We start from the raw sequence: 27,860 nt of genomic DNA, 5'->3' as shown, positions 1-27,860 counted from the left end.
AACGACAGATTTAATTCTTCTCATACATTAATATTTTATTTTTAAAGTAATATATAAATTAAAATTAAATTACATATGAATTATAATTAATTATCATATGAAAAATATATTTAACAAAAAAAAGTAAAGATTACATAAAAATTCAAATTATAACATAATTTAATTTTACTTTCTGATGATTGTTTTAATACATTTTAAAATAATTTATATAATTGTAATCAATTGGCAAGTAATTTCTATAATTTTATTTTAAATTTTTTGCAAAATACCCTACAATAAAACTAAAATAATTAATTAAATAAAAGAGAATAAGACCATACATTTTAATATATATAAAAATAATAAAAAATATTAAAAAATTAATATCCTTATTAAACTTAAACACCTTTAGTGATGAAGTTTTGATTTTTCAGGGTGAGTGAGAAGAGAGAGATTTTATTTCGTTCCCTCAGGGCACACAAAGTTGGGAAAGGGGTCCTACGCAATCGCCACGTGCACGTCGCAGTTTCTCACGCCTCAAAATTTTTTACCCCGACACCGTGCCTTCTCTTCCGCAAAACTGGCGTTTAGTTTTAGTATCTAGATTTATAAAATAAAAAGGAAAAAAAGAAAAGAAAAAGGAAAAATGCAGCGCAGCGTCTCACCTAACATGCTCTGCTTATTGCCTCTCTAACGTTACTAAAACTAAGCATAACTTGAATTCAATCTGCTCTGCCATAGCCACAACCGTAACCATAACAATGAACATGCTTCCACTGCAAGTCAGCACAAACCCTCACCCTCATCCTCCATCGCTTCTTCTGAGCAGCTCCAACAATTGTTCCTTCTGTCCCACCCCTCGCTCCCTCTACAACAGCAAAAGCAAGCTCTACCATTTTCGCTCCATCGTTGGAACCCTAAACTTTAGGGTTTTCGCAGTGTCTGGTAACTCCGCATTCAAGATGAACTTGAACGAGTACCTCGTCACTCTCGAGAAGCCCCTCGGCATCCGATTCGCTTTAACTTCTGACGGCAAAATCATCGTCCACTCTCTCACCAAAGGGGTACCCTCCGTCCTACGTGGCTATGTCCCACAATCACATACAAATTCGTTTCATAATTCCAGATTGTATTTATTTACTCATTTATTGATTTTATTGTAGGGTAATGCGGAGAGGTCCAGGATAATTATGGTGGGCGACACTTTGAAGAAAGCCGGCGATTCGTCTCAGAACAGTCTCGTTGAGATTAAAGACGTTGGAGACACACGGTATGGGTTCTGATTTTGCTCTATGACATGTTAGGATTAGGGGTGCGGTTATTCATTTCTAGATAATTATAATATGTGTACATAAAAAATGAATAGATGGCGATTAAAATTTTAGGGAATAATATTTTAGAAAAAAAAAAAAATCTCAAAATGAATAAGAGAATCACTTCGAATGGAAAATTTACCTTCCGTTATATATATATATATATATACACACATGTGTGTGTGTGTGTTACACTCCGCACTTTGTTATGTTCACGGTGATGTGTTTGGTGGAGGGGCAGATCATTGTAGTAGTGGGAGGAGCTATGGTTCCCCCAAAAGTAAAAGTTCGAACATCAACAATAAATTTTCAAATCATAGAAAGAAAGGATGAAACAGATAAATTTCTTGCAGATAAATAGTCATTTATTTTTAAAAAGAAATAATTGAAAATTTCAATTCTGATGTAATTGTTGATGATGCCAAGCAATTAAAAGAACAAAGAGAAATACTTTAAACAAATATAACTTCTGTATTTAATTTTGTGTTAATGATAATAGGATAGTGAATTTTATGTACACACATGTGCACAAATATCTACATAGAGATGTGTGTGTGTGTGTGTTCGCGTGTGCCTATATTCATTAATTATTTTGGGCCCCTCAATTTAATCAGTCAAGCTTGGCCACTGGTTTGATGGTTGGCACTGAGCTTGTGTTGAAGCAAGGAATAAAAGCAAAGGGACCAAGGTTATTTATTGGATTGTCCAACTTATGGTGCTTTTGCCAAAATTAATGGATAAGCTGGTTGAAAGTTTAAGGGCGCATCTGAAAGAATTTATTGTCAGCTGATTAAATTAATTATTTCAATAAGTTTCTTAGGGTGTGTTTGGATACACTGCTTAATTAAGTGCTATTCAATAAGTTCCTTATGCTTATGACATAAATTTATCCATGAAACATATAGGGATAAGCTGAAAACTGTTTATTTTGGCAAGTTTTATGAAAAGGCTATTGAAATAAGCTGAAAAGATCTTATGAGAGTCATAGCTACTTCCATGAGTTGTCCATAAGCTTTTCCAAATGGGCCCTTGGTATAACTTATCAAAATAAGTTCTTTTCAACATACTCTAATGATATCGTGGTCTTATTTATTGCATTAAGTGCTCAAGTAAAAAGAGTTTATCAGATAAACACTTAATTGAGTTGTGTATCCAAAAGCTATTTGGATACTAAAAAATGACAGCTGCTAAATTATGTAATTGAATTAAAGGATTTTGTTAAAATTTGCTATTGAAGTAAATGATAAGTATATAATGATATATTTAATTACTTGACTTTCACTTGAAATTTGGTAATTATATATATTTTCAATTGAAAGTCAAGTAATTAAAAGTGACATTCCAAGCATATTCTTAGTTCCCACAATATACAAGGGGAGGGCTACAAACAGCAGGGTCAAACTGCACTCCAAACTTTGATAGGCAGAGGAAAGCAAATGATCAAAGGCTTGTTATGGTCTACTCAATTCATTAAGGATTGTGGAAAAAGAGCAAGACCACTTACAGATAATCTCTATGGATTTCATAACTTACCTAAATCCAAAGGTTAAGCAGCTATTTTGGTGGTAGTTGATCGGCTATCCAAGTGTAGTCATTTTATTCCCCTAAAGCATCCCTATTCGGCTTGTGTATTGGCTGACAATTTTACTCCTGAAGTGGTGCGATTACATGGAATTCCAGCTTCTATAGTCAGTGATAGGGACCCAATATTTGTGAGTGCTTTTTAAAAGAGTTGTTCAAGCTTCAAGGCACAACCCTTGAAATGAGTACCGCTTATCACCCACAAATGGATAGCCAAACTAAATTAGTCAATCGTTGTTTGGGGACGTTTCTGCATTATTTTGTGGTAGACCAACCAAAGCAATGGGGTGCATTGGCTTTCTTGGGCTGAATATTGGTATAACACTAATTTTCATGCTTCCAGTGGGAGGACACCTTTGATGTTGTTTATGGCAGGAAACCTCCTATGATAACTCAAGTTCTGCCTGGAGAGGTAAGAGAGGAAGCAGTAAAAAGCTAGTTGATGGACAGAGACAAAGCTCTCAGACAATTGAAGTATCAATTGCAGCTGGCCCAGAATAGAATGAAGGATCATGTGGATAAGAAGAGGACAGATCATGAGTTTGCAGTAGGGGATTTTGTATTCCTCAAGCTTCAGCCCCAATGACAACTAACAGTTGGGTCTCGTATTAATCCTAAGTTGGCTGCACGTTACTATGGACCATTTAAAGTGCTGGAACAAGTTGGAGCAGTGGCTTATAGGTTGTAATTGCCTGACGCAACCAAGATACATCCTTTCTCATGTATCTTTACTTAAGAAAGCTGTTGGGAATTCTAATGTGCAATATGAACTTTCTCTAGAGTTGGCTTGTGATGATGGAATAAGTTTGGAATTGGAAGCTATGCTAGCAAAGAGGCTGATCAAAGAGAGAGAGGACACTGTTAGTCAAGTGCTTATCCAATGTAAGGGCAAAGGATTGGAAGATGCCACGTGGGAAGAGGAATTTAACATCAAAAGTCAATTTTCCTCATTTGTGCCTTAAGAACAAGGGTCCTATTGAAGAAGCAGGTTAGGACTGGGAATATGGGCTTAGACTCTGAAAGTAGGCCCAAGATTTGGAGAGTGTATGAGAGGAAAAACAAGGGTCTGAAGAGGAATGCTAAGGTGAGAAATGCTGAGGTGGAAAAATGTGTTACAGAATTAGCTAATGAGTGAGAGAAGTACGGGAATATAGGATAAGGAGAGTGAGGAGAGGGAGATCTGGATATTTTGGAATTTTGTTATGGTCAGGGTGTTTTAACTTCTAGAGAAACTTGCTCTGTGGCTATCTTTCTATTTCATTTTGAGGAATAATACATATAGTCTCTTACTTTTCCTTTATTCTTCTTCTATATATTGTTTAAGACTGGGAATGTGGGCTTAGACTTTGAAGTAGGCACAAGATTTTGCCATTGAAATTGCAAGATTTGTTTTCCCCAGTCGACCACCATCTCACCTAATGGCGCCGATGATAGAACCAAATGTTAAACTGAATATGAAAGAATGTTTCTTTATTGCTGAACCTAATTCCCAATTCTACACCAATGTAGTACAGATTAGAAATAGGAAGAATTGTTACAAGATTCCAATAACGTAGGTAATTCGAGAGACCTCACTCTCCAGACCAGTCTATTCTATTCCAACTGAAAAACTGAAAAACTCCTAACTATCTTTGTGCTCTTATTTATATTGCTAAAAGAGCCAGCTGTCCACTGTTAATAGAATTAGTTATTTACTCTTTTATTTCTTGACCAATCTTCTTTCTCCTACTATACACATGTTTGAATCTATCAGTCAACCACACAATTCCCAATGTATGATAATTTCTGTCCAAGTAAAACAAGACTGTTTCAAAAGTAAATTTCAGTGTTCCAATTTCTAACAACATGAGCTTCTCGTGATTGGAATCAGCCTTGAGTTGCATCACTTGCATCGCGTTTTTGAGGCTGGCAACCTCTGTCTCAAGCACAGCAACCTTAGCCTCCATTTTCTTTGGTGGCATTTGCTAATTACATCATCGGAATATGTCGCTGTCCTGTTGGATCTGGCAGGTTGGACCAAATGATAGAGACCCAAAATATAGAAGAAGAATGAAGAGAAAATAAGAGATTGTATGTATTATTATTCAAAATGAAAGAGAAAGATAGCCACAAAGCAAGCTTCTCCAAAGGTTAACACTCCCTGGCCATAATAGAATTCCAAAATATCCTGACCTCCTCTCCTCACTCTCCTCTCTATATTCCCCTACTTCTCTCACTCATTAGCTAATTCTGTTACACCCTTTGTTACCTCAACATTTCCCACCTCAGCATTCTTCTTCACACCCTTGTTTCTCCTCTCATACACTCTCCAAATCTTGGGCCTACTTTCAAAGTCTAAGCCCACATTCCCAATACTAAAACCATGTTTCACTAGTCAGTACTAATGTTACACTAGCTCAAACTAAGTATAATGCTGGCTTTTCACCAAACTATGGCTGTTTCTGACTTGTAGCTGTCTTTATAATTTTTTATCAAGTTTCCTTGTTAGGAAATTGCTTTATTGAATTTGTTCTAATTCATACATTTATAATCATTCATCACATAACCTAAGCTTGTGGTTGTACTGGTTTTTGACCTGTATAATTGATTAGTGATGAATTATGATTAGTAGCAAGGTAGTTAAATCGAGATTCAAATTGTGAATCGTATGACCTATTTTTTGAATTGTGAATCGAATCGTATTTTGAATTGTAAGATTCAAGATCAATAATTTAAAAAATAAAAAACATAAATATAAGAGTATTGTAACATAAAGAAACATCTATATATTAATATTTTGAAGTAAATAATATATAACTAACAATGTGACATACACTTGTAAGCAAACTAAGATTCAAATCATAACACTTAGTTACATTATAAAAAAAAGTGACTGCTCAAAATCAACATATAATCTTTCGAAAAGATAAACAAAAAATGATAGCAAGTCACTATAGCAAAAATTCAAAAAGATAATGAATGATCATTCATCATCCCCAAGATCTATGTCACTTAGTTCATCCTCTTCATCTTCCAAAATCAAAAGTTCTTCCTCTTCCACCTCCTCTCTAATAATGTCTTCAATTTCATCATCTTCTATTATAGATTTTTCTTTCTTATCAGCTTTGACATTTAAGTTTCTTGGACCTATAAAACCAAAATAATGGAACAAGCATGATAATATGTATTGGAGTAATTAAATTTTTAGTATTTCTTGTTCATGTTCTAATTCTAAATCAGCACAAATACCTCTTTTTCTTTTCTTGCTTGAAGCTCCCTCTTCAAAAGTAAAGCACTCATGTATATTCATCCATGAAGCATCATTTGGTAAGCATGGATCCTCTTTTTCAGTAATCCATTCATCATCTGATTCAATGTCGGATAAGCATATGGGATCATAAGTTTCTCTCATCTCTTCTCTACACTTTTGTCTCATCTCTAAGTGTAAGTTATATTTAACAAACACAAGTGCATTTAGTCTTTGTTGTTCCAAGCGATTTCTTCTTTTAGTATGCACATGATCAAATGTACTCCAATTCCTTTCACATCCTGTTGCACTAAATGTAAGACTCAAAATTTTCATGGCTACCTTTTGTAACTCTACCATCTCCACCATAACTCTCCCACCAAAGAGCTATCAAAATTCAAAACAAAATATGTATAAACAATTAGCAAAGTATGTCATGTTACTTATTGGTTTATAATTATTTGTAAAATTAGCAAAGTATGAAGATTGAAGAGTTACCAGGTTGCTTCTTGTCTCTAGTGTCTATTTCCATATTCATTCCAAATAATCTTTTGGCCGACTTAAACTTCTTAAGTTGTTGATCAATTAAAAATCTTGTCCTTTTATCTGAAACCATTCTTTCGATCGTTTCATATAAACCACACAAAACCTCACTATCTGGATTAAAGCTTTTGTCATAATGGAACCTAATCAAACAATAAAAAATAGTCAGGATGAATAGGCAACTAAATGAAATTTAAGATATTAAGAATGTCTACTTACCTAGGATTGAGATAATATGCAGCTGCATGGAGAGGTCTATGTATTTGTAAATTCCACCTAGTATCAATGATCTTCCACACTTTCTTATACCTTGACTCTTTCTTTTGGAAATTTTCAGCAATTTGCTCTTTGGCTCTATCCATTGCTTCATAAATATATGGCATGGCTGGTTTTGAATTACTATCTACAAGTCTAAGTACTTTCACAAGTGGAATTATACATTTTAAACAATATTTGATGGATTTTCAAAATTTATCATCAGTCAACACTATGCTCATCACTTGCTTAGCCTCAACTCTATTAGCATATGAACTAGAAGCATACTCTTCTGAAGCAAACATAGATCTAAGAGCATTCTTTTGTTGCATAATGCAATTTAATGTGAGATAAGCAGTTGCAAACCTTGTTACGGCTGGTCTTGCTAACTCTCTTCCCTTAGAATGCTTCCTGTACAAATTAAGAATCCATGTATGCCTATATATGTAAGTTGTGATTTTCTTTGCATTTGTAATGGTAGCATAGAAAATTGGAAGCTCTCCGATATCCTCTAGAACTAAATCAAGGCAATAGGTTGCACAAGGTGACCAAAATAATTTAGTTCTCTTCTCTTCTAACATTTTTCCTGCTGCCACAAGATTAGAAGCGCCATTTGTTACAACTTGCACTATATTTTCTTCCCCAATTTCATCTACCATGCTGTCCAGTAATTCAAACATTTGCTTGGCATCCTTAATTACATCACTAGTATCAATAGATTTTAGAAAGACAGTCCCACTAGGACTGTTAACAAGAAAATTAAAAAGGGACCTTCCTTTCTCATCTTTCCAACCATCACACATCATAGTGCAGCCCCATTTCTCCCATTCACTTTTGTATTTCTCTAAATTTTGATGGATGCTATCAACTGCTTTCTTCAAAAAGAGACTCTCACTTCATGATAAGTAGGAGGTTTTAAACCCCTGCCAAATTCTTCAACAGCTTTCACCATTTGAATAAAATGGGGCCTTCTAACCAAATTAAATGGTAAGACATTAGCATAAATACATTTGCAAATTTCTTGAATGACAACATCTCTATCTTTGAACATTGTATTCATTGTTGTTTGCTTCAAATTTTTAGATGTCCGTCCATTTTCTTTGTTGACAAAAGAATCCATACTTTTCTTTTGATGACCACTTACATCCTGAGTCTCAGCTTCTTCAAAAAATTCCAAGCTATTTTCACTTTTTTTCTTTTCTTTCTCTTCCAAAAGTTTGATGAATATCTTCTTTACCTCATCTGGAACACTTGTATAGGCACTTACATTTGCTCTTGTTCCAGCTAGATGATGTTTCATCCTTGCAATTCTACCCGAACAAGAATGAGAACAATATTTACATTTCACTAATAGCCTGTGCGGAGGGACACTTTCACAGAGTTTCCATGTGATATCACTTTTGTTTTTTTGGTAGGACCCATTTGTCTCCCCTTAACAGCAAACAACAAGTAGAAAAGAGAGAAGAAACTAAATAAAAAAAAACAAGGAACCGTGGCAGAGGAAGAGGGGACCACCAGAAATATTGAATAGGAGGTGGGAAGTTGTGAGAAGTCTTACAATAATGACAGCAATGTAATAGGAAATAGCATGAATATTGAACTGTGTACGTGGAGAATAGAGAAAAGGAAAGAGCGGGAATGAAAGGAGAATAAAAAAGTAGGGTTTTCTTTTAATATTATGCAGGGGGTCTATCAACAGAAGCCATCAAAGGTAAAAATCTGCCTTTCTGTTAAAAAAAATTAAAAAAAAAGTATTTTTAGGGTTTTACTGTATCGGATCGCGCTGACCCGACCCGCTTTTTGCATGACCCGGTTTGTACCTGAATCGTGCGTCACCCACTGAATCACATCTCAGCACCGATTCGGTTGATTTGTGCAATTCGCGAAACGATTTTGGATAAAAATGATACTGCGCATGATTTGTATCGTTGCCCCTAAAATCCGTATCGAATCTACCGATTCGTATCGCGCAATACTTACTACCATGATTAGTAGTGATGAGAAAACAGTAACAATTGACATTATGTTATGGATGATTTTGTTTCAGCTTATGGTTCTTTTTTTATAATTTGAATGATCTAGTTCTGTGTTTCCACTTATGTTTTCCCTTTTAATTTGATAGAGAAAAATGTAAATTCTATTAGTGCATTTATCCTTCTTTAGGTGTACTTGAAAATAGGCACTCAGTTATTTGATACCTTAGAAAGATGAAAATTACTATTTCATTGATCATCACAATCTATTCTGTTCATCAGTGTTTTGTTTTTATTTTTTCAGTCTTTTGGTTTCCTCAGGAAAGTGCTAAATGAGCAAACAAATTCTTTTAGCTTGGTTCTTGAGAGGCCTACCAATCCTTTTCCCATTCAACTGCTGCATAAGATGAATGATCTTGAAATAGTTTTTAATAGAGGTCGAGTTCCTGTTGTCACATGGAACAAGACCCTATTGGCATCAAATTTACAATCATCTAGTAAAAGCTGTGGGAATTCTGGATTTTTGATGTTCAACTCAAAGTTTCTCAAACCGAATGGAAGCAAGTTGTTGAACAATCTAAATCAACATACCATCACACATGGTGAGAGAAACTTCTTTACTGAACACAAAACACAACTTGCTTGTGTTTTTAGCGAAAAAGTGTGTGGAGATGGAGATTGGGCTCATGGAAGTTTTCCACTTGAGGAATATATTCAGGCTCTGGATCGTTCCAAGGATGAGATGTACTACAATCACTCCCTTGGTATGCGCTATAGTAAGGTATGCCATTTATTGCAGTGTGATCCATTTCATTTACTTGTTTACAATATTTTGTTTGATACCATACTTCATACAATATTAATAAAGCATTGATATCTTACAAATTTTAGATTACAGAGCAAATCTATGTGGGATCCTGTATACAAACTGAAGATGATGTTGAAACCTTGTCAAAAGATGAGGTAACGATTGGCGGCTTATTTTCATGCAAGCCTCTGTAATCCCAGTTTAATGCCTTAACAGACAATGTGCAACTGAATTAATATAAACTTAAGTTACAAAAATTCAATGTGTCTAAAGGAAAACTTATTTTTGTTTCCTTTCACTCGAAGAAATAATGCTGTAGTTATCAAACAATGTTTGCAATTAGATTATTACAGCAGTGTGCTAAGGGAAAATAACTTAAGTTAACTTATCGTGCTTATAAAGTTCATTACATTATTGAAATGCACAAAGCTTTCAACCAAAGTCTTGTGTCAAAGACATGATTTGACCTGAAAATTTTGGATTCTACAAATGTGTCACAGTTCTTTTTGGTCAGTTATTGACTATTACATCTCCAGAAGCAACCGTGAGTTCTAGCACTTAAAATATTTGTTTCTTTTTTCTGCAATAAGTTGTATATGATGTTTTATTTAAACATTACATCCTTTTGTGATTATAGTTGGAAAATTTTTGCCACAGGGAGTTGCTGCTGTTCTGAACTTCCAAAGTGGAACTGAAGCTGAAAATTGGGGAATCAATGTAAAATCAATCAATGAATCTTGTCAAAGGAATAATATTCTCATGATCAACTATCCTATACGGTAATATAAGTTCCAAAGCATGTCAGTTTTTTATTATAATTTTTCAGAATTCAAGTAACCATGATAATTTTCCTTGGAATAGGAAAATTTGTAAATTAGCACCCTTGGGTCATATGCGACTTAGTCCCCCAAACTTCTAAAAAGTGTATTTTGATTTAAGTTTTTTGACATGTTTAGAATAACCCCTTTGCTAATTTATTTCCAAAATTATGAGTATAAGATTTAATTGCATGTTAGAAGATCTTACAAAATTCAGGGACTAAATTGCATAGGATCTTCAGGGTGTAAATTTGCATTATCTCTAGGCTTAATTTTGGATTAGAAAAATAGTGGAGGGGTTAGTGTTCATGTTGAAAACCTTATGGGTTAAAATACAGCTTTTATAAAGTTTGGGGACTTGGTTGTGCATGACCCGAATTTCAAGGTGCTAATTTTTATTTTCCCTTTGGGATATCTTCATTTGACACTTTTATCTGATAAGATCCAACATTAGCTTGGTATATATTCAAAGTACTTTTTTATATTGACTTGGGCAACTCCTGTTGCACTAGCTTTAGAGATTGAGTTTTGCTTAGTTCCCATTATGGAAACTGCATAGCAGAGCATTTGTGTCACTGCAGATGTTAGTGGTTGATAAGAACCGTGGGAGAATCACATGAGAAAACCTAAGTTGGAGTTGGAGAGCCTAAAGTCTTATAAACCCCACATAAGAATTCCATATTTCTAATTTGGTATTAAAGTTCCATAGCTTGCAATTGGATCAAAATATCCCACCATGTAGCCTTGACACTTTGACTAGTTTCGAGCAAACACTACTATGCCATCATCACCATCTGAGCTACTCATTTGCAATTGAGAAATGTGGTGAGAAGCTATGTTACCAGTAGAAAGTGGAAATTGGTTCAGAAAGATAATAAATCGAATTCTATTGAAAAAGACCTAAATTCTGTACCAATGCATTCCTGAATTGGTTAGGGCAGAAAAGAATGACAAGAATCTTGGTGGTTGAGAGTCCCATTCTCTCCCACGTTTGTTTTCTTATTCCCCCTTTCTCCCATTTTGTTTTCTATTACAATTACTAGTTAGATAATTTTTTTGAACAACCTAGGAAGTAGGGTTGTATATGAGCCAAGTTGAATCAAATATTTAAATTTTAGGCTTGGCTTGTGAAAACAAAGGAATGTGCAAGCTTGACTCATTGGTTTAAACAATCAGATTTAAAGTTTGAGCTTGACTCATTAACCTGTTTATAATATATTTTTTATAAGCTTTGAATATTTTTTTTAATTTTGTATTTAATGAATATTTTTATACTAAAAGGTAAAGTAAAATGATAATAGATATATATTTTTTTACTCAAAAATGAGTTAAGGTAAAAAGTAAAAAGCTTTATTATGAAAATAGTATATTTCTTTAAAATAATTATGGTAATTTGTTTAAAATACCACTCTTGAAAATTGAAATTAAGTAAATGATATATGCAAAATGATAATAATAAAAAATATAAATTTCAAGTAAATATAATAAATAAAATGGGTTGATTAAGTGTTTGGTTCTTTGATAAGGTAAGGATTCTAAAATTTAAATTACGTATTGAATTGGCTCAGTTGAGCAGAAATTACAGCAATGGAAAGTGAGCTCTCATGTGGCTCAACACCCTAAGTCTGAAATAATTTTTTTGATGCCCATTCCCCTCTGTAATCCCCTTATTTAAGTTATGTTTCCTAAAATCATGCTCCTAGCTACTGTAACCAATGTTATCAATGGCAGATGACAGCTCATGGCGGAAACCAAAAAAACTGCCATAAAGTTATGGCGGCCGCCATGGCGGGTTATGGCGGATTATGGCGGATTTATGGCGGATATAATAAAATATATAAAAAAATACTATAGGTCACAGAAAATGATAAAAAATAATTAACTCAAAATATATGTAGCATAACCTACAATCTAAAATATAATTCAATACAAAATATGCAATTATCAACTAACTAACTCTCTGATTAACTAATTATACCTCTAACTATTTATCTAACCAAATAATGTCTACCTATCAAATTCTTCATTTATAGCCCAAATTATCATTGTCAATCCTTCTAATCCTTCTTTTAAAAAAGCATTTTCTCACCATAAATTTTTGCAACAATTACACCACCCATAGACCATAGTAAAAGTGAATTAAGATTTTTTTATGTTTCTTGAGAGTCAAACAGATTCATGCTCATAGTTCCTAGTGGTTGATATTATTTGGATTAAAAATATTGAGAGAGCAAAATGAGAGAATCAAGACTTTGAATAATATTTTCTTGATTTTGTGATGTAAAGTATGGTAATCAAAATCGAAATTCTAAGTAGGATCGGAAAGGGGATGTAAAACAGTATAAATGTGAAGATGAGAGAAGCTAAATAAAGCCAGATGCCTACTAAAACAGAGCAAAGATGAAGATGAGGACGGGAAGAAGGAAAAAGAAAAGTTAGATAATATATTTTAATGAGAAGACTATTTTACCCTTTAAAAAAAATCTAAAACAGTGTCATTTTAAGGGTAAAAAAGAAAATTCAGTTTATTTTTAAAAGATAAAAAGTCTTTTTTACCCTTAAAAAAGAATAAAAGATAAAGCCGTAAGTTTAGCAATTTAAATTGACAAGCAAAAACAGCCCCAACCACATAAACACCGAAAGAATCTAGAGAGAGAACAGCAGCGGTGTAGCATCACACAGCAGCAGGACCGAAATGGAGCTGCAGCTGCAGTCGCTGGAAATAGAGACCCAAATGTGTAATGCCTTATATTTCTTTTTTAAATATATGATAAATTTTCATAAAAATTTAAATGCCAAAGTAAATTTTCTTTCAACAACTCTCTAATGAGAAAGAAACAATGAAATGATATAAGGTTCATAGAGTAAAATTTTATTAATTCATGAGTACTTTTAGAAAAACAAAGATCCTAAAATTTTCATCAGCAACAAAAAGAAATAGTAGTTTTACAACTGTTTCAAAAGAATGCTATAGAACTGAAAATATCTATTACATAACTCAAAATAATTAAGTCCTATAGTAGTTCTCATCCATCAATGCACTGTGAGTCTGATACTATTCATCTTGGTTTCCTGAAAAATGTTGTATAAGGGTGAGTCTCTACTCTACCACTCATACATAACACATATTCATCACAAAACACATCTTATCACGTTTAAAGAAAATATCATGACATTACATATCACAGTGTCATATAAAGCATGTTCTCATCTCAACATGTATTATATTTTACATATTCACAATTTCTTTTCCTTTCTTTTATCTGCACTTACTGCGTCCTGTGGCCACAGTTATTCGATGCTTCTATCCCGAAGTCTTACACATCCATGTAAATAGTTGCTGGATGGCCCAATGCAATACGGATACAACGCATGCAATAGACAGCCCCTTAGCAAAGGTAATGGTCAGGAGTCAAGTCGGGAAACAAGCGTGTGGCCATGTGGTGCATTTGATCACAATATTCCGTGCACAATCTCGAATGTCACTCACCATCCTGCATTTCCTCAAGATATCCCATATCGTCTCTATCTTCCACTCCTCCAGTGTATTTCTGTAACTATTTACATCATATCATTTTCCATCTCATACTCTTTTGCGTATATTCACATGTTCACATGCCATTTCTCATGTTCACACATATTTTTCATCATATTTTCACATACTTTTCATCATATATATCAAATCATGGCATATTCATAATACACATTATTTTTACATAAAACACAATATATTCAAACATGAAACATCCATCTCTTTATATATTTCATATCACAAAATCATAAAAATCATATCAACCATCTTCAATATACCTTATCATGTCTTATTTGAACATAATATCACATTTTCACCATGTATTCATCATAAAATCACATAAACAATCAATTATTCTCATTTTTCACTGATTATTTCTCATAAAACAAGGATTATTCCACATATAATCACATACATGACAAGATCTATGAGAATACAAGTAATAAACAGAACAAAATGATAAAGTAGAGCCCCCTTACCTCAAAACAGAGCTTTTACAAAGATTTAACCGAAGATTTTAATTCTAGAACTGAATTTTTCCTAAGAACATCATGAACATCAATAAGAAGAAGAAAAAGAAGAGAAATGAATGGTAAATTTAACTTCAAACTTAGAGAAACTTACTTGAAATCCTTTAGAACAGACGTAAAATCACAGATCTGAAAAGAAATCTAAGTTTAGGAGGGTTTAGTATGAGAGAAAATTGTGAGATATAGCCTTAGAACCTTTGAGAACCTTGGATAGGAGTGAAGAAATAAAAATTTAGTGTGAAACTCCTTTTTTATAAAAAATTTTCGAAATTTACTGTTTACCGCCGGAATAATTGTTCATCGCCTTACTGTTTACGCCGGAAACACTGTACGCGTACTGTATACGTAATGTACGCGGATGTGACGTCAGCCATGATTTCATGCTGATGTCACTATGACGTCATCGGTCACTGTTCATAGGTGATTTTACTGTTCATATTTTTTTTTAATTTTTATTTATTTATTTTTAAATATAAATTCTATCTAAATATATTCTAATTATACTTTAACAACCTTTATTTTATTTAAATCAAAGTACAGGATGTTACAAAATGCACCAAAACAAAAATTCAAGGAGCCCAAGACAAAAAGAGATCTCAGCAGAGAGAGATGTCGCAGAGGGAGAGAGAGAGTGAAATCTTGATGGAGGGCAGAGAGAAAAGAGATGAGTAGAGAGGAGAGTGAGATCGCAGAAAGAGAGAGTGCGATCGCAAAGAGAGGAAGAGTGATATCGTAAGGAGAAGAGAGGGAAAAAAAACCTGGATTTAGGGTTGGGTCGGATCTGGCCCAAAAGTGCAGAAAAACCATATTTAAAAAAAAAAAGCCATTTCTAACGATTTTCGCCATGGCCGGCCGTTACCGCCATGCTCATAACGGCTGCCATGGCACCGCCACGCCATTCCGCCATGGCGCCGCCATAACCGACATTTAACAACACTGATTGTAACAGAAAATAACAGAAGGTAACAGAAAACAATAACAAAAGAAAATCCTAAACTACTCAAGATAGAACATAACTTTTTTCAAAGGTAACAAAAAACAATAACAAAAGGAAATCTTAAACTACTCAAAACAGAACATAACAACTTATTTCCTAATTGCTCTCCTATAGTTTTGCCGCTTGTAAACTTTCAAGCCTTCGGGAAACTTGTCTCTAACATTCTTACAAAAGTTTCACAATTGGACTTAGTCTCAATAATATATTTTGTTAGGATACAAGGTCTACTTTTTAACAAGTTATTGTTTTTGATCTCTCTAGGTGATGTGATCCAACCAAAAGTTGACATTTGACAGTATTTCAATGGACCACATAAGCTAGAGGGACAAAAGACAAAAGTTTAAAAGAAAGTAGACTATATCCTATCAAAAAAATTTAGAGACAATCTAAATTGTACAACTTTCATAGTGACTAAACACTTAAATAAGCCTAAATAAAATTATAATTGTTTAAGAATGCATGTATATGCAAAGCTACTCATGAGTTATTTTTGTAAAGTTTATAAAGCTTGAGTTTGACTCATTTAAATAATCAAGTCTGACTTTAAGTTTAGGCTTGTTTATTTACTTAAATAAACATAGTTAAGCATTTTATGTCCGAAGTTTGAATAGTTCATGAGTAGTTCAGTTTATATACACCCCTACAAGGAAGCGTGAATGCAACACAGGATATGTAATGACAATGATACATTATTTAAAAATATAATAAATTTATATTTCAATTATATAATAAAATATCTTAAACTTAGATTATAATTTTTTTAATGATTATAATTTTTTTTACATTAAAAAAATTTATAATATACTAAAACTATTGAAGATATTATATTATCTTATTTCAAAATTATAAACTATAACTACTACTAGTTAATAGAAATACTAACAATCTCCTTTCTTTTGCAAGTTGCGGCTTCAATCATTGGTTACTCAATGATAAATTTGCTACTTAAAAAATACTGATATTATTCTTACAAGGTTCAAATTCATCTCCACTAATATTTCATAATTTGTTATTGTCAGCCTAGTATGCTTCAATTCTCCTAGTTAACTTTTCCTAGATAGAAGCCAGAGATTAGTATGGCATATACTAAATCTTCCGTTCTTGTGAGATTCACCTTATTTCTCTTTGTTGAGTGAAGTAAATACTCCAATTACTTTTACAACATGATAAAGATTAAGACTGTAGGATATGCTTTGAAACTAGACTTTGAACTAATGGTGCAAAAGCTCTGTGGTTCACCCACCAAGCTTTTGGATCTAAATTTTACCTTTTTGAATAGAATAAAACTAAAAAACACATGCAATTAATGAGAATCTAAATTGTTGAATAGAAACTTTTTTCCTTTCTTTAGAATTAAAAAATATCTCCTAAAACATTTGTTCTTCTCCATAGATATATTTTTATCTAGATGAGAGAGTTTACTTGGAACCTCTTGAAGCCATTGATTACTATAATACCTGCATAGAAAATGAATAATAAATAATTTTAATATGTTTCATAATTTATAAAAATTAATTATGGATAATTTAAGTGTAAATTTACTTTAGGTTTAAAGAATGTGGCTGACAATTTAGTAGGGTACTAGTCCTAGTCCGTCTATCATTGAGTATATTATAAATCATTTCATTGAATGATGAATGCTCATCTCCTCTCTTTACTTCATGTCTATAATTTGTTTCTTTTACCTTTTCTATAATTGTATCCCACATTATTTATATACCTAATGAAGAGTAGGAACATCTTTGTTATAAATTGAAGCGTGTAATAAATTGGACTTGCAAAAACATTATATAATAGATTTTCTTTTACGCTGAAGCGTGTGATAAATTGAAGAGATTATTATGACGCTTGGTGGAATAAATCCATTATATAATGGATTTTTTTTAAGTTCAAGTTATAACATGCTTCAATTTTGTGACAAAAATTGTTGGAGATCAGCGCATATCAATCAGAATCTGTTGGAGATCAGCACATATCAATTAGAATAATCCATATCTGATTTGTACAACCCATAATAGGATTTAATGTTAATAAGATCAGTTTTATTTCCTTATTTAGGGACAACATTTATAGGGAGAATTATTTCCTTGATTTTCAGGGATAGATTAAATGTACAGTTTTATTCCCTTGTATTCTATTTATACCTCTTTTGTGTTTTTCCAAATAAGAAAAATATACTTAACCATGGGAGAGAATAAGGCAGAAGGTTCGGCCACCAGTTTGGTCAAAGGACCTGCTCTTCCTATCATTGGTCACAAGTTGAATGGCTAGAACTACCCTCAATGGGCAACTCAACATTAAAACTGAATAGGCTCTGTTACCATATTAAGAAACTTGGACCTCACTCACTCTCAAAAGTTAGCTCATAGGAGGAGGACTATCCTATCCCTTATAAGGAGTATTCTATCTCTATACCTAGCTAATGTGGGACATATTAACGATAGTATACTCATTGATAGATTAATTAAGATTAGCACCTCATTACATTGTATGCCACATATACTATAAATATGACTAAACAATAGTATTAGAAATAGCAAATTTAGAAGCTCAAAAATCAGTTTTTTGAAATTTAAAAATATGGATCAGTATCCCTTTTGATTTTAGAGAAGGAGTGGATTCAAAATGATTTTAGAAGTAGGGTCAAAGCATTTATATCCCTTTTGATTAGAAGAGTAACCAATAAACAAACACTTAGTTGCTCAAGGATTAAGTTTACTTTGATTATGATCAGGAGAGTGCACAAAGACTGTACATCCAAATATCTGAAGGGGAGCGTGTCTTTTGGAAAAAAAATCAATGAAGACATCTAAAGGATGTCTTAAATTTCAAGACTTTACTAGGCATCCTATTGATCAAATAAGTAGCAGTCAGAATTGTATCTGGCCAAGCACGGACACACCCACTACTTCTCTTGTAGTCTTAAAGCAAGTCTCTTGAGTATAAAAGTGGTCTGTTCCCTTTCTATTCTGTGGCTCACCCTACTTCGTTTGTGTAGTCCTCATTTTGTTCTACCTCAGCTGCTTAACTTCGTGTTCTGTTTTGTTTGTTTCTCTTTTATTGGGTTTTCTTTACTTATGTTTGCAGGGAGGGAGATTCTTATGATATGAGAAAAAAGCTGCCATTTTGTGTGGGGCTTTTATTAAGGTTGCTAAGGAAGAATCTTCGTGTTTTCGTGACTTGCACTTCTGGATTTGATCGGTCTCCTGCTTGTGTTATTGCATACCTACATTGGATTACAGATGTTTCCCTTCATGCAGCCTATACTTGGGTCACTGGCATACACACATGCAGACCTGACAGGTTCATCTTACCAAACTTCAAACACTTTTGTATCATACATTTACAGTTTAATTCATTTTGTTCAAGAGAGCATGAAAGCAAGCTACACAACAGCAATAACCAAACCTTATCTCATTAGGTGAGGTCGGCAACATGGATCACATGTTGCCATTGAACTTGGTTAAAAACCAAATTTTCAAAAAAGAATCTTTTTAATATGCAATTTATAAACAAATGTAAATATACACATTTCTTTTTCTTTTCAGACAACTTTGCAAGTTCTGTCTCAGCCTGAGAATTTAAATATAAGATGATTGGCTATTGGCTCTTGGGTTTTGAAAAGCATATCTGTTATATACTGTTTCCTTATTATTTTGATGTATGTTCTTCTAATGTTAGTGAATTCCATTTTGTGTTTGCGAGAGTCATTGTTAGTTCATTGGTACTTTCACCTGTAGAAACCAAAGAGTAAATAATAGCAGACAGCTACTGAAGCTTGCTGATATATTTATTTATTTTGGAATAGTCAAGTAATTTATGGGGAAATAAACCCTGTTAAATGGAAATAAAAGAAATAAACAGAAGTCTTCTATCTTTCACTCGCAACTGCATGTGTGGCCTGTGGAAGAAGATAATACAGTAGTGTTTCTTAGACATACAGGTTCTGGTGTATGATTGATGTATTTTAAAAAGAGAACATAATATTAAGTGTAAAGAAAATAAAAGAGAACAGATCAAAACAAAAGGCTACGAAATTGATTCATTTTGGTTCCACTTATTAGGAAAACAAATCAGGAGGAATTTTTCTATTCTGTTTTGTTCGAGTGCCAAACTCAAATGGATTATTTGGGAAGGTAATAAAGGTTGTGAATTATTTGTGAGGATACTATTCTGAATAAATTGATTATGCTGTGGGAATAACGTAGGTAAATTGTTATGCTTTCTGTCTCAGAATTCTTTGAGCTTATAGTTTGTTGGGTATGTAAGTGCTATGTTTATATATTTATGCTATCATCTCTTTGACTGTTTCACTTAGTATAGAAAAGAAAAAATCCAGAGAAAACCTACAATTACTTATTTGTTTCTGTTTTATGTCATAAGTGGTTATGCTCTTATTTTTCCTATTTCCCCATTTCGATTTAGTTTTTGGGGGGTCCTTTTGCCTTCCTCACTCTATCAATTAGAAAAGCATTTCATAGAGACATTGCTACAGGCCGGCAATTGCATGGGCAACATGGGATCTTATAGCTATGGTTGAAAGTGGCAAACACGATGGACCTCCCACACATGCTGTCACATTTGTGTGGAATGGTCATGAGGTAAGAAACCAGTCAGTTATAGCTCCATCTTTGTTTTGTGGGTAATTTATCTTTTCATTTTTAAAGAGGGTTACGAAATTACATCTGTTATATTATTAGTATGGCTGATCAATGGTAGATTATTTTAAACCTTTCAGTTTTATGTCCCCAATTTGTGTGGAATGATCATGTGGTCACAGACTTGTTAATTATTGCTTCAATGTGGCTTTTAATTCTCAAACAGGATTGAGAAATAATTTTCAGTTTGATCATAAGGTCAAGTTTTTTGTGGTTGTTTATAACACTTCTTTTAGTTTTTATGTTTCAGGGAGAAGATGTAACTTTGGTAGGAGACTTTACTGGTAATTGGAAAGAACCAATCAAGGCAAAGCACCAGGGTGGACCAAGACATGAAGTAGAAGTTAGACTAGCACAAGGAAAGTATGTGCTACTTTTGCCATAATTCTTTCTGTGGATTAAGTTTATGCCATTTCTTTCTCAACTTGATGACCTAATTGGCAAAAATCTCTCACAAGCCATTTATAATGTTCTAACGAATGCTGTTTATTTTATTTCATTTTTGTTGACTTTTGCATTAGAAGCATAAAACTTGCACATCTCCCCTTCACTACCCACCCAAAACAATATCAAAGAAAGCAACATGGTTTCGTACATTGCGCATGATTTAAAGCATTCATTGCACGTGAATGTGACATCGTTTTGCTATCAGGTATTACTACAAATTCATTGTAAATGGACAATGGAAGCATTCAACTGCTTCACCAGCTGAAAGGGATGAAAGGGGAAATGTTAACAATATAATTGTGATTGGTGAAACTGCTAGCGTTCTGCCTTCTGTTCAGCACCAGCAAAAGGTACGCATTTAATAAATATGTTTTTTATGTTCTGATTTATCTTGTTATAATCCCATATGATTTGTTTTCCTATAAACCTATTATTCCTGTTCAACCTTTTGAGCACTGCAGCTGTTAGGAATGTTTCTGCAATTTCTGAACACTCACTCTCAATCTCTCTAAATTCGGAAGAGAAGAAAGGAAACAAAGATTGAATTTGATTATTGATTGATTGAGATTACAAGATGTTGGTTTTTATAACCAATTAATGTTCTACATAACCTAACAGATTATTGGCGCCACTAACAGCCTAACAGCTTGGCAGCCAAACAAACTTAACAGAATTTGCAACTAAGGCTAAAAGAATCCATGAATTACAATTAAGTCCCTAAATCTAATTTGATTCATTACAATTTTCCCCCCCATGAAACACGACCTTGTCCTCAAGGTCTATATCAGTTCTGAAACCAATTAAACTCAGGGTACTAAGTCCTCATGCGTTGTAAGTCATGCCAAGTTGCATCCTCAGGGTTTGTATCTTGCCATTGCACCAATATTTCAGTTATTGCTCTATTGTTTTTCTGCTTCATTCTTCTATCCAATACTGCTAAGGGCTGCATTGGAGGCTCTCCATTCTCTGTCAATAAAGGCAAAGCTGCATATACAGGATGATCTCCATGGTGTTTCTTCAGCAAGGAGATATGAAATACATCATGAATCTTGGTCCCTGCTGGTAGTTGTAATCTATAGGCAACCTTGCCCACTCTCTCTATTATTTTATAAGGTCCATAATACCTTGCTGCTAGTTTATGAAAAGAAGAACTAGCCAAAGAGTGCTGCTTATAAGGCTGGATCTTCAAATAAACTGAGTCTCCTACTTGATATTCCTTATCAACTCTCTTCATGTCAGCATACATCTTCATCCTATTCTGAGCCTTGGTCAGGTTATCATGCAGAAGTCTTGAAAGTTGTTCCCTTGTCTTTATTGTGTAATCTACTGCCTCCACCATTGATTCACCTTGTTGTATAGGACATGGAATGGATGGTTTGTATCCATATAGAGCCTCGAATGGAGTCATTTGTATTGCTGAATGGAACTTTGTATTGTACCACATTTCAGCCATAGACAAATATCTACTCCACTGTTTAGGTACATCTCCCGTCATGCATCTTAGATAACCCTCCAATGCTTTGTTCAAGGCCTCGGATTGCCCATCTGTTTGTGGATGGAAGGCTGTGGACTTAAGCAGCTGTACACCATGTCTCTTCATCAATTCAGACCAAAATGTACTAAGGAACAAAGGGTCCCTGTCAGATATGATTTCAATTGGCCAGCAATGTAGTTTCACAACTGTATCGATGAACACTTCTGCAACCTTTGCAGCGCCAAATGGATGTTTAAGAGGTATGAAGTGGGCATATTTCGTGTATCTATCAATTATCACTAATATGACTGTCATTCCATTGGACTTAGGAAGACCTGTAATGAAGTCCATGGATATTGATTGCCAAGCTCCTTCTGGAATTGGAAGAGGTTGGAGTTTGCCTGAGGACAGTTGAGGAAAGGTTTTGAATCTTTGACATGTTTGGCACTCCTGTACCCATCTTTTCACTGTTTTCTGCAGACCTTTCCAGTAGAATTGCTCTTTGATTCTTTTGTATGTTTGGTCCATACCAGAATGTCCTCCCACAGGAGAATCATGAAAGTACTTCATCAATTTATTTCTCAGATCTTTGTTGTCACCCACTACTAATTTTCCTTTCCTCTTCAGCAGCTGATTGTTGAAGCTATAGTGTTTATAAGGGACTTGAGTTATTCTGATTTTGTCTATGAGTTTTCTTAACTTCATATCTGCCTCCCAAGATTGCTTTACTTCTTATGTTAGTTCTGAAGCTGCTTGTAACATCACCATTAGCTGATTGGTATTAGGCTTCCTGGAAAGTGCATCAGCAACTATATTCTCCTTCCCTTTTTTGTATTCAATGCTGAAGTCAAGCCCCATTAGCTTCTCTAGGCCCCAATTTTGCATCAGTGTAGTTGGAGGCTGTTCAATAATATGCTTCAGTGCTTTCTGATCTGTTTTGATGATGAAGTGCTGGCCTAATAAATAATGCTTTCACTTTTTTATTGCAAACAGGATTGCATAGAACTCCTTTTCGTAAGCTGAAAGCAATTGAAATTTTTGTCCCATTACCTTACTAATGAATGCTATAGGATGGCTTTGTTGCATCAGAACTGCACCAATTCCTGTTGCTGAGGCATCTGTTTCCACAGTGAATGGTTTAGTGAAATCTGGCAATGATAAGACAGGAGCTGTGATCAAGGCCTTTTTGATAGCCGAGAATGCTTCTTCTGCATGTTGATTCCAGTTGTACGCCTGGTCCTTTTGAAGAAGTGAGGTCAGGGGGGCAGCCAAGCATCCATAATTTCTAATGAACCTTCTGTAGTAACCAGAAAGTCCTAGAAATCCCCTAAGTTCTTTCAAATTTTTAGGTGTAGGCCATTGCTGTACCGCTTCAATCTTTCCTGCAGCCGGTGTTACTCCATCAACAGTGATCACATGTCCAAGGTATTCCACTTTCTTTTTGCCAAAGCTGCACTTCTTATAATTCAGTACCAAACAGTTCTCCTCCAAAATCTGAAGTGCTTCTCTTAAACATGCTTTGTGCTCCTTCCAAGTCTTAGTATAGACTAAGATATCATCAAAAAACACAGGGATAAACTTTCTTAAGTGCTTTCGGAAAATGTCATTCATTAAATTCTGAAATGTAGCAGGAGCATTGCTCAGCCCGAATGGGAGAACTACCCACTCATAATGGCCGCTGTGTGTTCTAAATGCTGTCTTGTGGATGTCCCGCTCGTGCATTCTCACTTGATTATAACCACTTTTCAGGTCTAACTTGGAAAAGTAAGCAGCTTCTTTCAATTCGTCTAATAAGTCCTCTATGAGTGGAATAAGGAACTTATTCTTTACAGTTACAGCATTTAACCTCCTGAAATCTGTGCAGCACCTCCAACTTCCATCCTTTTTCTTAACCAGAACCAATGGAGAAGAGAACGAACTACCACTTTCCCTTATGAATCCTGTCTTTAACATAGCCTGAACTTGTCTTTCGATTTCTTCCTTTTGAGTATGTGGATAACGGTAAGGTTTTCGACAGATAGGTTTCTCATCAGTCAAGGTGATCTGATGATCATACCTTCTGCTAGGAGGTAATGATGTAGGCTCCACAAACAAGTTTGTAAAGTCCTGTAAGAGATCTTCTAGCTCGGTTTGCTGCTGTTCAGTCAAGCTCACTTCATCTGGATCCATGGAAATTTGAAAACAGATAGATCCATTCATAGAGAAGATCATAGCTTGCATAGTGATTGTTCGTAGATTTCCAGCCCCATCAATCAAGGCACATTGCTGCTGTTCTCCTTTCAACACCACTTCCTTTCCTTGATGCATGAATTTCATTGTCAATTTATCACAGTTCCAGCTGATCTCGCCCAGTACTTTGAACCACTGCATTCCTAGAATTACTCCAAATGAAGATCCAGGTAATACAAGAAAGTCTGTTGTGAAACAATGCTGACCAAATTTCCAGTCCAACATATAACATTTTCTTGTGATCGTAATAGATTGGTCACTAGCAATCATAACAGGGAATTCTCTGATAGGTTGCGTCTTCAAACCTAGAAGCTTGACCCATTTTGCAGATATGAAGTTATGTGTGCTTCCTGTGTCCATCAAGAATGGGACAGGTTGCTTTTTGATTAAACCTTGCAACTGTAAAGTGCTACCACCAGCAATACCTTTCAATGCATGTAGGGAGATTTGCACATTTGCATCAGTGCTTAATAGTCTACTATTATTCAATGCTAATTCCTCATCTTCAGAAGCATTGCCACCTTCTTCATCCATATCATGTTCTTCTTGTTCACAAAAAATAGCAATTAATTTACCCCAGACTTTACATTTCAATCTATGGTTCCTTTCCCATTTCTCACCACAAAATCTACACAATCCCTTAGATATACGTTCACTAGCATCGTTCTGAGTTATCGGGGATATAGGACTCGCCTTTGATTCTTGAACAGGTAATGAAACAGAAGAATTGTGAGTGTGTTGTTGTTGAAGATTGGTGATAGGTTGATTCCTGAAGTTACGGGATGTGTTGGACCATGTTCTTGAATAACTATGTTGATTAGCTACACTGGATCTTCCCATCATCATCTTTCTTTCAAACTCCTTTAGGATTTCATCTTGCAATTTGGCTAGTCTTGTAGCTTCGTGCATGGATTGTGGATTGTGCAAGCGTACAGACTTCTCTAGCTGTGGTTCTAACCCAGCTAAGAAGAAACTCAGCGCCATAGACTCAGTGATTGACACACGAGCCAGGAGGTTATCAAATTTCTCAAGGTATTGTATCAACGAATCTTGTTGCCGTAATCTTGCAATTTCGGCGATTGGGTCATCGTAACCACCATCATCGAATCGAGTTCCAGCATCCTTCAAGATTTCGGACCAAGATTTGTTCGCAAAATCAGGGTGCTTCAGATAATGACGTTGCCACGCGAATGCTTTGCCCTCCATTGATAGCAACAACAGTTTTCCTCTCTGCTCAATCGGAGTTCTTTCAAGCTCGAAAAATTGTTCAGCTTTCGCCCTCCAATCCCTGTAATTGGTTCCATCGAACGAAGGAAATTGAATCTGGGTTCTGTCGAGAACAGAGTTGACGTTGTTCTCCGGAGTTTTGCTTTCGTCGTTGCCAATCGGAACTCCATTCGTGCCGGTGGAAAGAGCTTCGACCTTCGCAGCGAGATTTTCAATTATTTTTGCTAAAGATTCCAGCGTCTTCTGCGTGGTTTCTTGGGAATTTTGGAAAATGTGTTCGAAAGAATCGACCCTCGTCTCCAATTCGTTGTTGCTCACCATGGTTGCGTCGCCAAGCTTTCTGATACCACTGTTAGGAATGTTTCTGCAATTCCTGAACACTCACTCTCAATCTCTCTAAATTCGGAAGAGAAGAAAGGAAACAAAGATTGAATTTGATTATTGATTGATTGAGATTACAAGATGTTGGTTTTTATAACCAATTAATGTTCTACATAACCTAACAGATTATTGGCGCCACCAACAGCCTAACAGCTTGGCAGCCAAACAAACTTAACAGAATTTGCAACTAAGGCTAAAAGAATCCATGAATTACAATTAAGTCCCTAAATCTAATTTGATTCATTACAGCAGCACAGCTGACCTAAATAATTATTATTTGCACTTTTAATTTTGCTTTCTTTTACTAATTCCTGCTAAATACTTGATTGTGATTTGTGAGAGCAATATGTTTGTCTTCTATTTCTTACAGCAAGCTTAATCACTGCTTGATCTTTGTTGATCTAGGATGCCAACGTTATCAAGGTGATTGAAAGGCCTTTGAATGAAAAAGAGCGGTTTATGTTGGCAAAAGCAGCTCGTTGTATTGCTTTCTCTATCTGCCCTATCAGATTAGCTCCCAAATAGTTGCATAGAAGTATCACAATGTACAGAATTGCAGTTGTTGTACATGTTACTGGGGCCATAAAATTTGGTCAGTGTGAGGCTGAGGGCACATAGCAAGAGTAATCATACGTTAGGGTATGTCTTGGCATTCAACTCTTGTGAAATAAATGAGTGGTAATGCTCATTGCAATGCTGTTACTTGTGTCTCTTCTTGCCTGCCTGTGCTTCTCCCTTTATTTAATTTTCGTATTAAATACTCAATAATCATGGTATGAATTCACATGAAGTACTGGCTATTTACCAAATGAGTAATTTGCTATAATGGATTTTGACTAGATATCGTCATTTGAGTCTTTTGGCCAAATGACAAGTTTTAGCATGGTACTTGTGCTTAGGTGAAGGCACCATACCATTTTATGTAATGTTGAGTTATGGTGGAGGTTTTTTTTGTAGTACTACTGTTGTTACTTGAGCTGGTACTTGTCCTTTTTTTCTTCTCCCTATTCAATTATTGCATTCTGGACCATATGATTCCATAATTTCCTAGTTTATGTTTGTCTTGATGAATTGCTTTGCTTGAATAAGCAAACTTGTCTGCATAGGAATGGCCATCTACCGATGTATGAAGATCAAATTACTATTTGAACATGTATAGTAACGTTATGACATGTATATCAAAATGAAAGATTAGAAAATAAAGAAAAATTGTTTATGAATTTTATGTTTATTGCAAATACCTAAAATTATTTTAACTTCTAAATATGTAGCTGTGAAGGTTAAGTTTACAAATTTGAATCTGCTCTAATTCTTTAGATGAAAACTTCTAAAGTTATCAATAAAACCTCTTAATTTCTTAAGTGAATTTGATTAATGCATGCATTAATGTTACAGAAAAACTCATTCAATTCATGAAAAAACAAAACTAAGAACAAGCCTTATATATAAAAAAAGGCCTTGCTAACAAATTAACAGAAAAGTTAGAAAACAGAAACTAACTAAACAACAATTGAACTAACAGCAATTGGATGTGCCAATTTTGTGTTGAAGCCAAGGACAAGAGGACCCTGACTGTGGTCATCTTTACTACTGGACTGAATGTATCCAGAAAATCAATACTTGCTGTCTGAGTGAAACCTTTAGCTACCAACCTGGCTTTGTGCCTTTCTATCGAACCATCCCCTTATATTTCACTTTGAAAACCCATTTACATCCTTAGGATCCATGTCTGATTCTTTTCCAAAGCCTGCAATTCTGCTTGGATGGCATTTCTCCAGCAATCATGAAGGATAGCATCTTGGTATGATTGAGGCTCATGAGTGGTAGAGATAGAAAGAGAGTAATGTTTTTGAGATGATGAAAGTGAGTTATATGAAAGAAAATGGGAG

General features: G+C 34.6%; 1 protein-coding gene across 1 annotated transcript; it reads left to right on the top strand.

Annotated features, from left to right (window-relative positions):
- Positions 1 to 593: 593 nt before the first annotated feature.
- LOC113861384 (phosphoglucan phosphatase LSF1, chloroplastic) lies at positions 594 to 27,075 on the top strand. Its single transcript, XM_027494170.1, has 10 exons — positions 594 to 1,043; positions 1,143 to 1,249; positions 9,192 to 9,651; positions 9,762 to 9,833; positions 10,336 to 10,457; positions 18,643 to 18,858; positions 20,051 to 20,156; positions 20,464 to 20,576; positions 20,866 to 21,010; positions 26,377 to 27,075. The coding sequence occupies exons 1-10, from the start codon at positions 741 to 743 to the stop codon at positions 26,494 to 26,496; spliced, it is 1,764 nt and encodes a 587-aa protein (XP_027349971.1). The 5' UTR covers positions 594 to 740; the 3' UTR covers positions 26,497 to 27,075.
- The last annotated feature ends 785 nt before the right edge of the window (positions 27,076 to 27,860 follow it).

This window comes from Abrus precatorius, unplaced genomic scaffold (genome assembly GCF_003935025.1).
Source record: "Abrus precatorius isolate BTA unplaced genomic scaffold, Abrus_2018 Scaffold3, whole genome shotgun sequence".
Taxonomy (NCBI): Eukaryota; Viridiplantae; Streptophyta; class Magnoliopsida; order Fabales; family Fabaceae; genus Abrus; species Abrus precatorius.
This window is presented reverse-complemented; position numbering and strand designations above follow the sequence as displayed.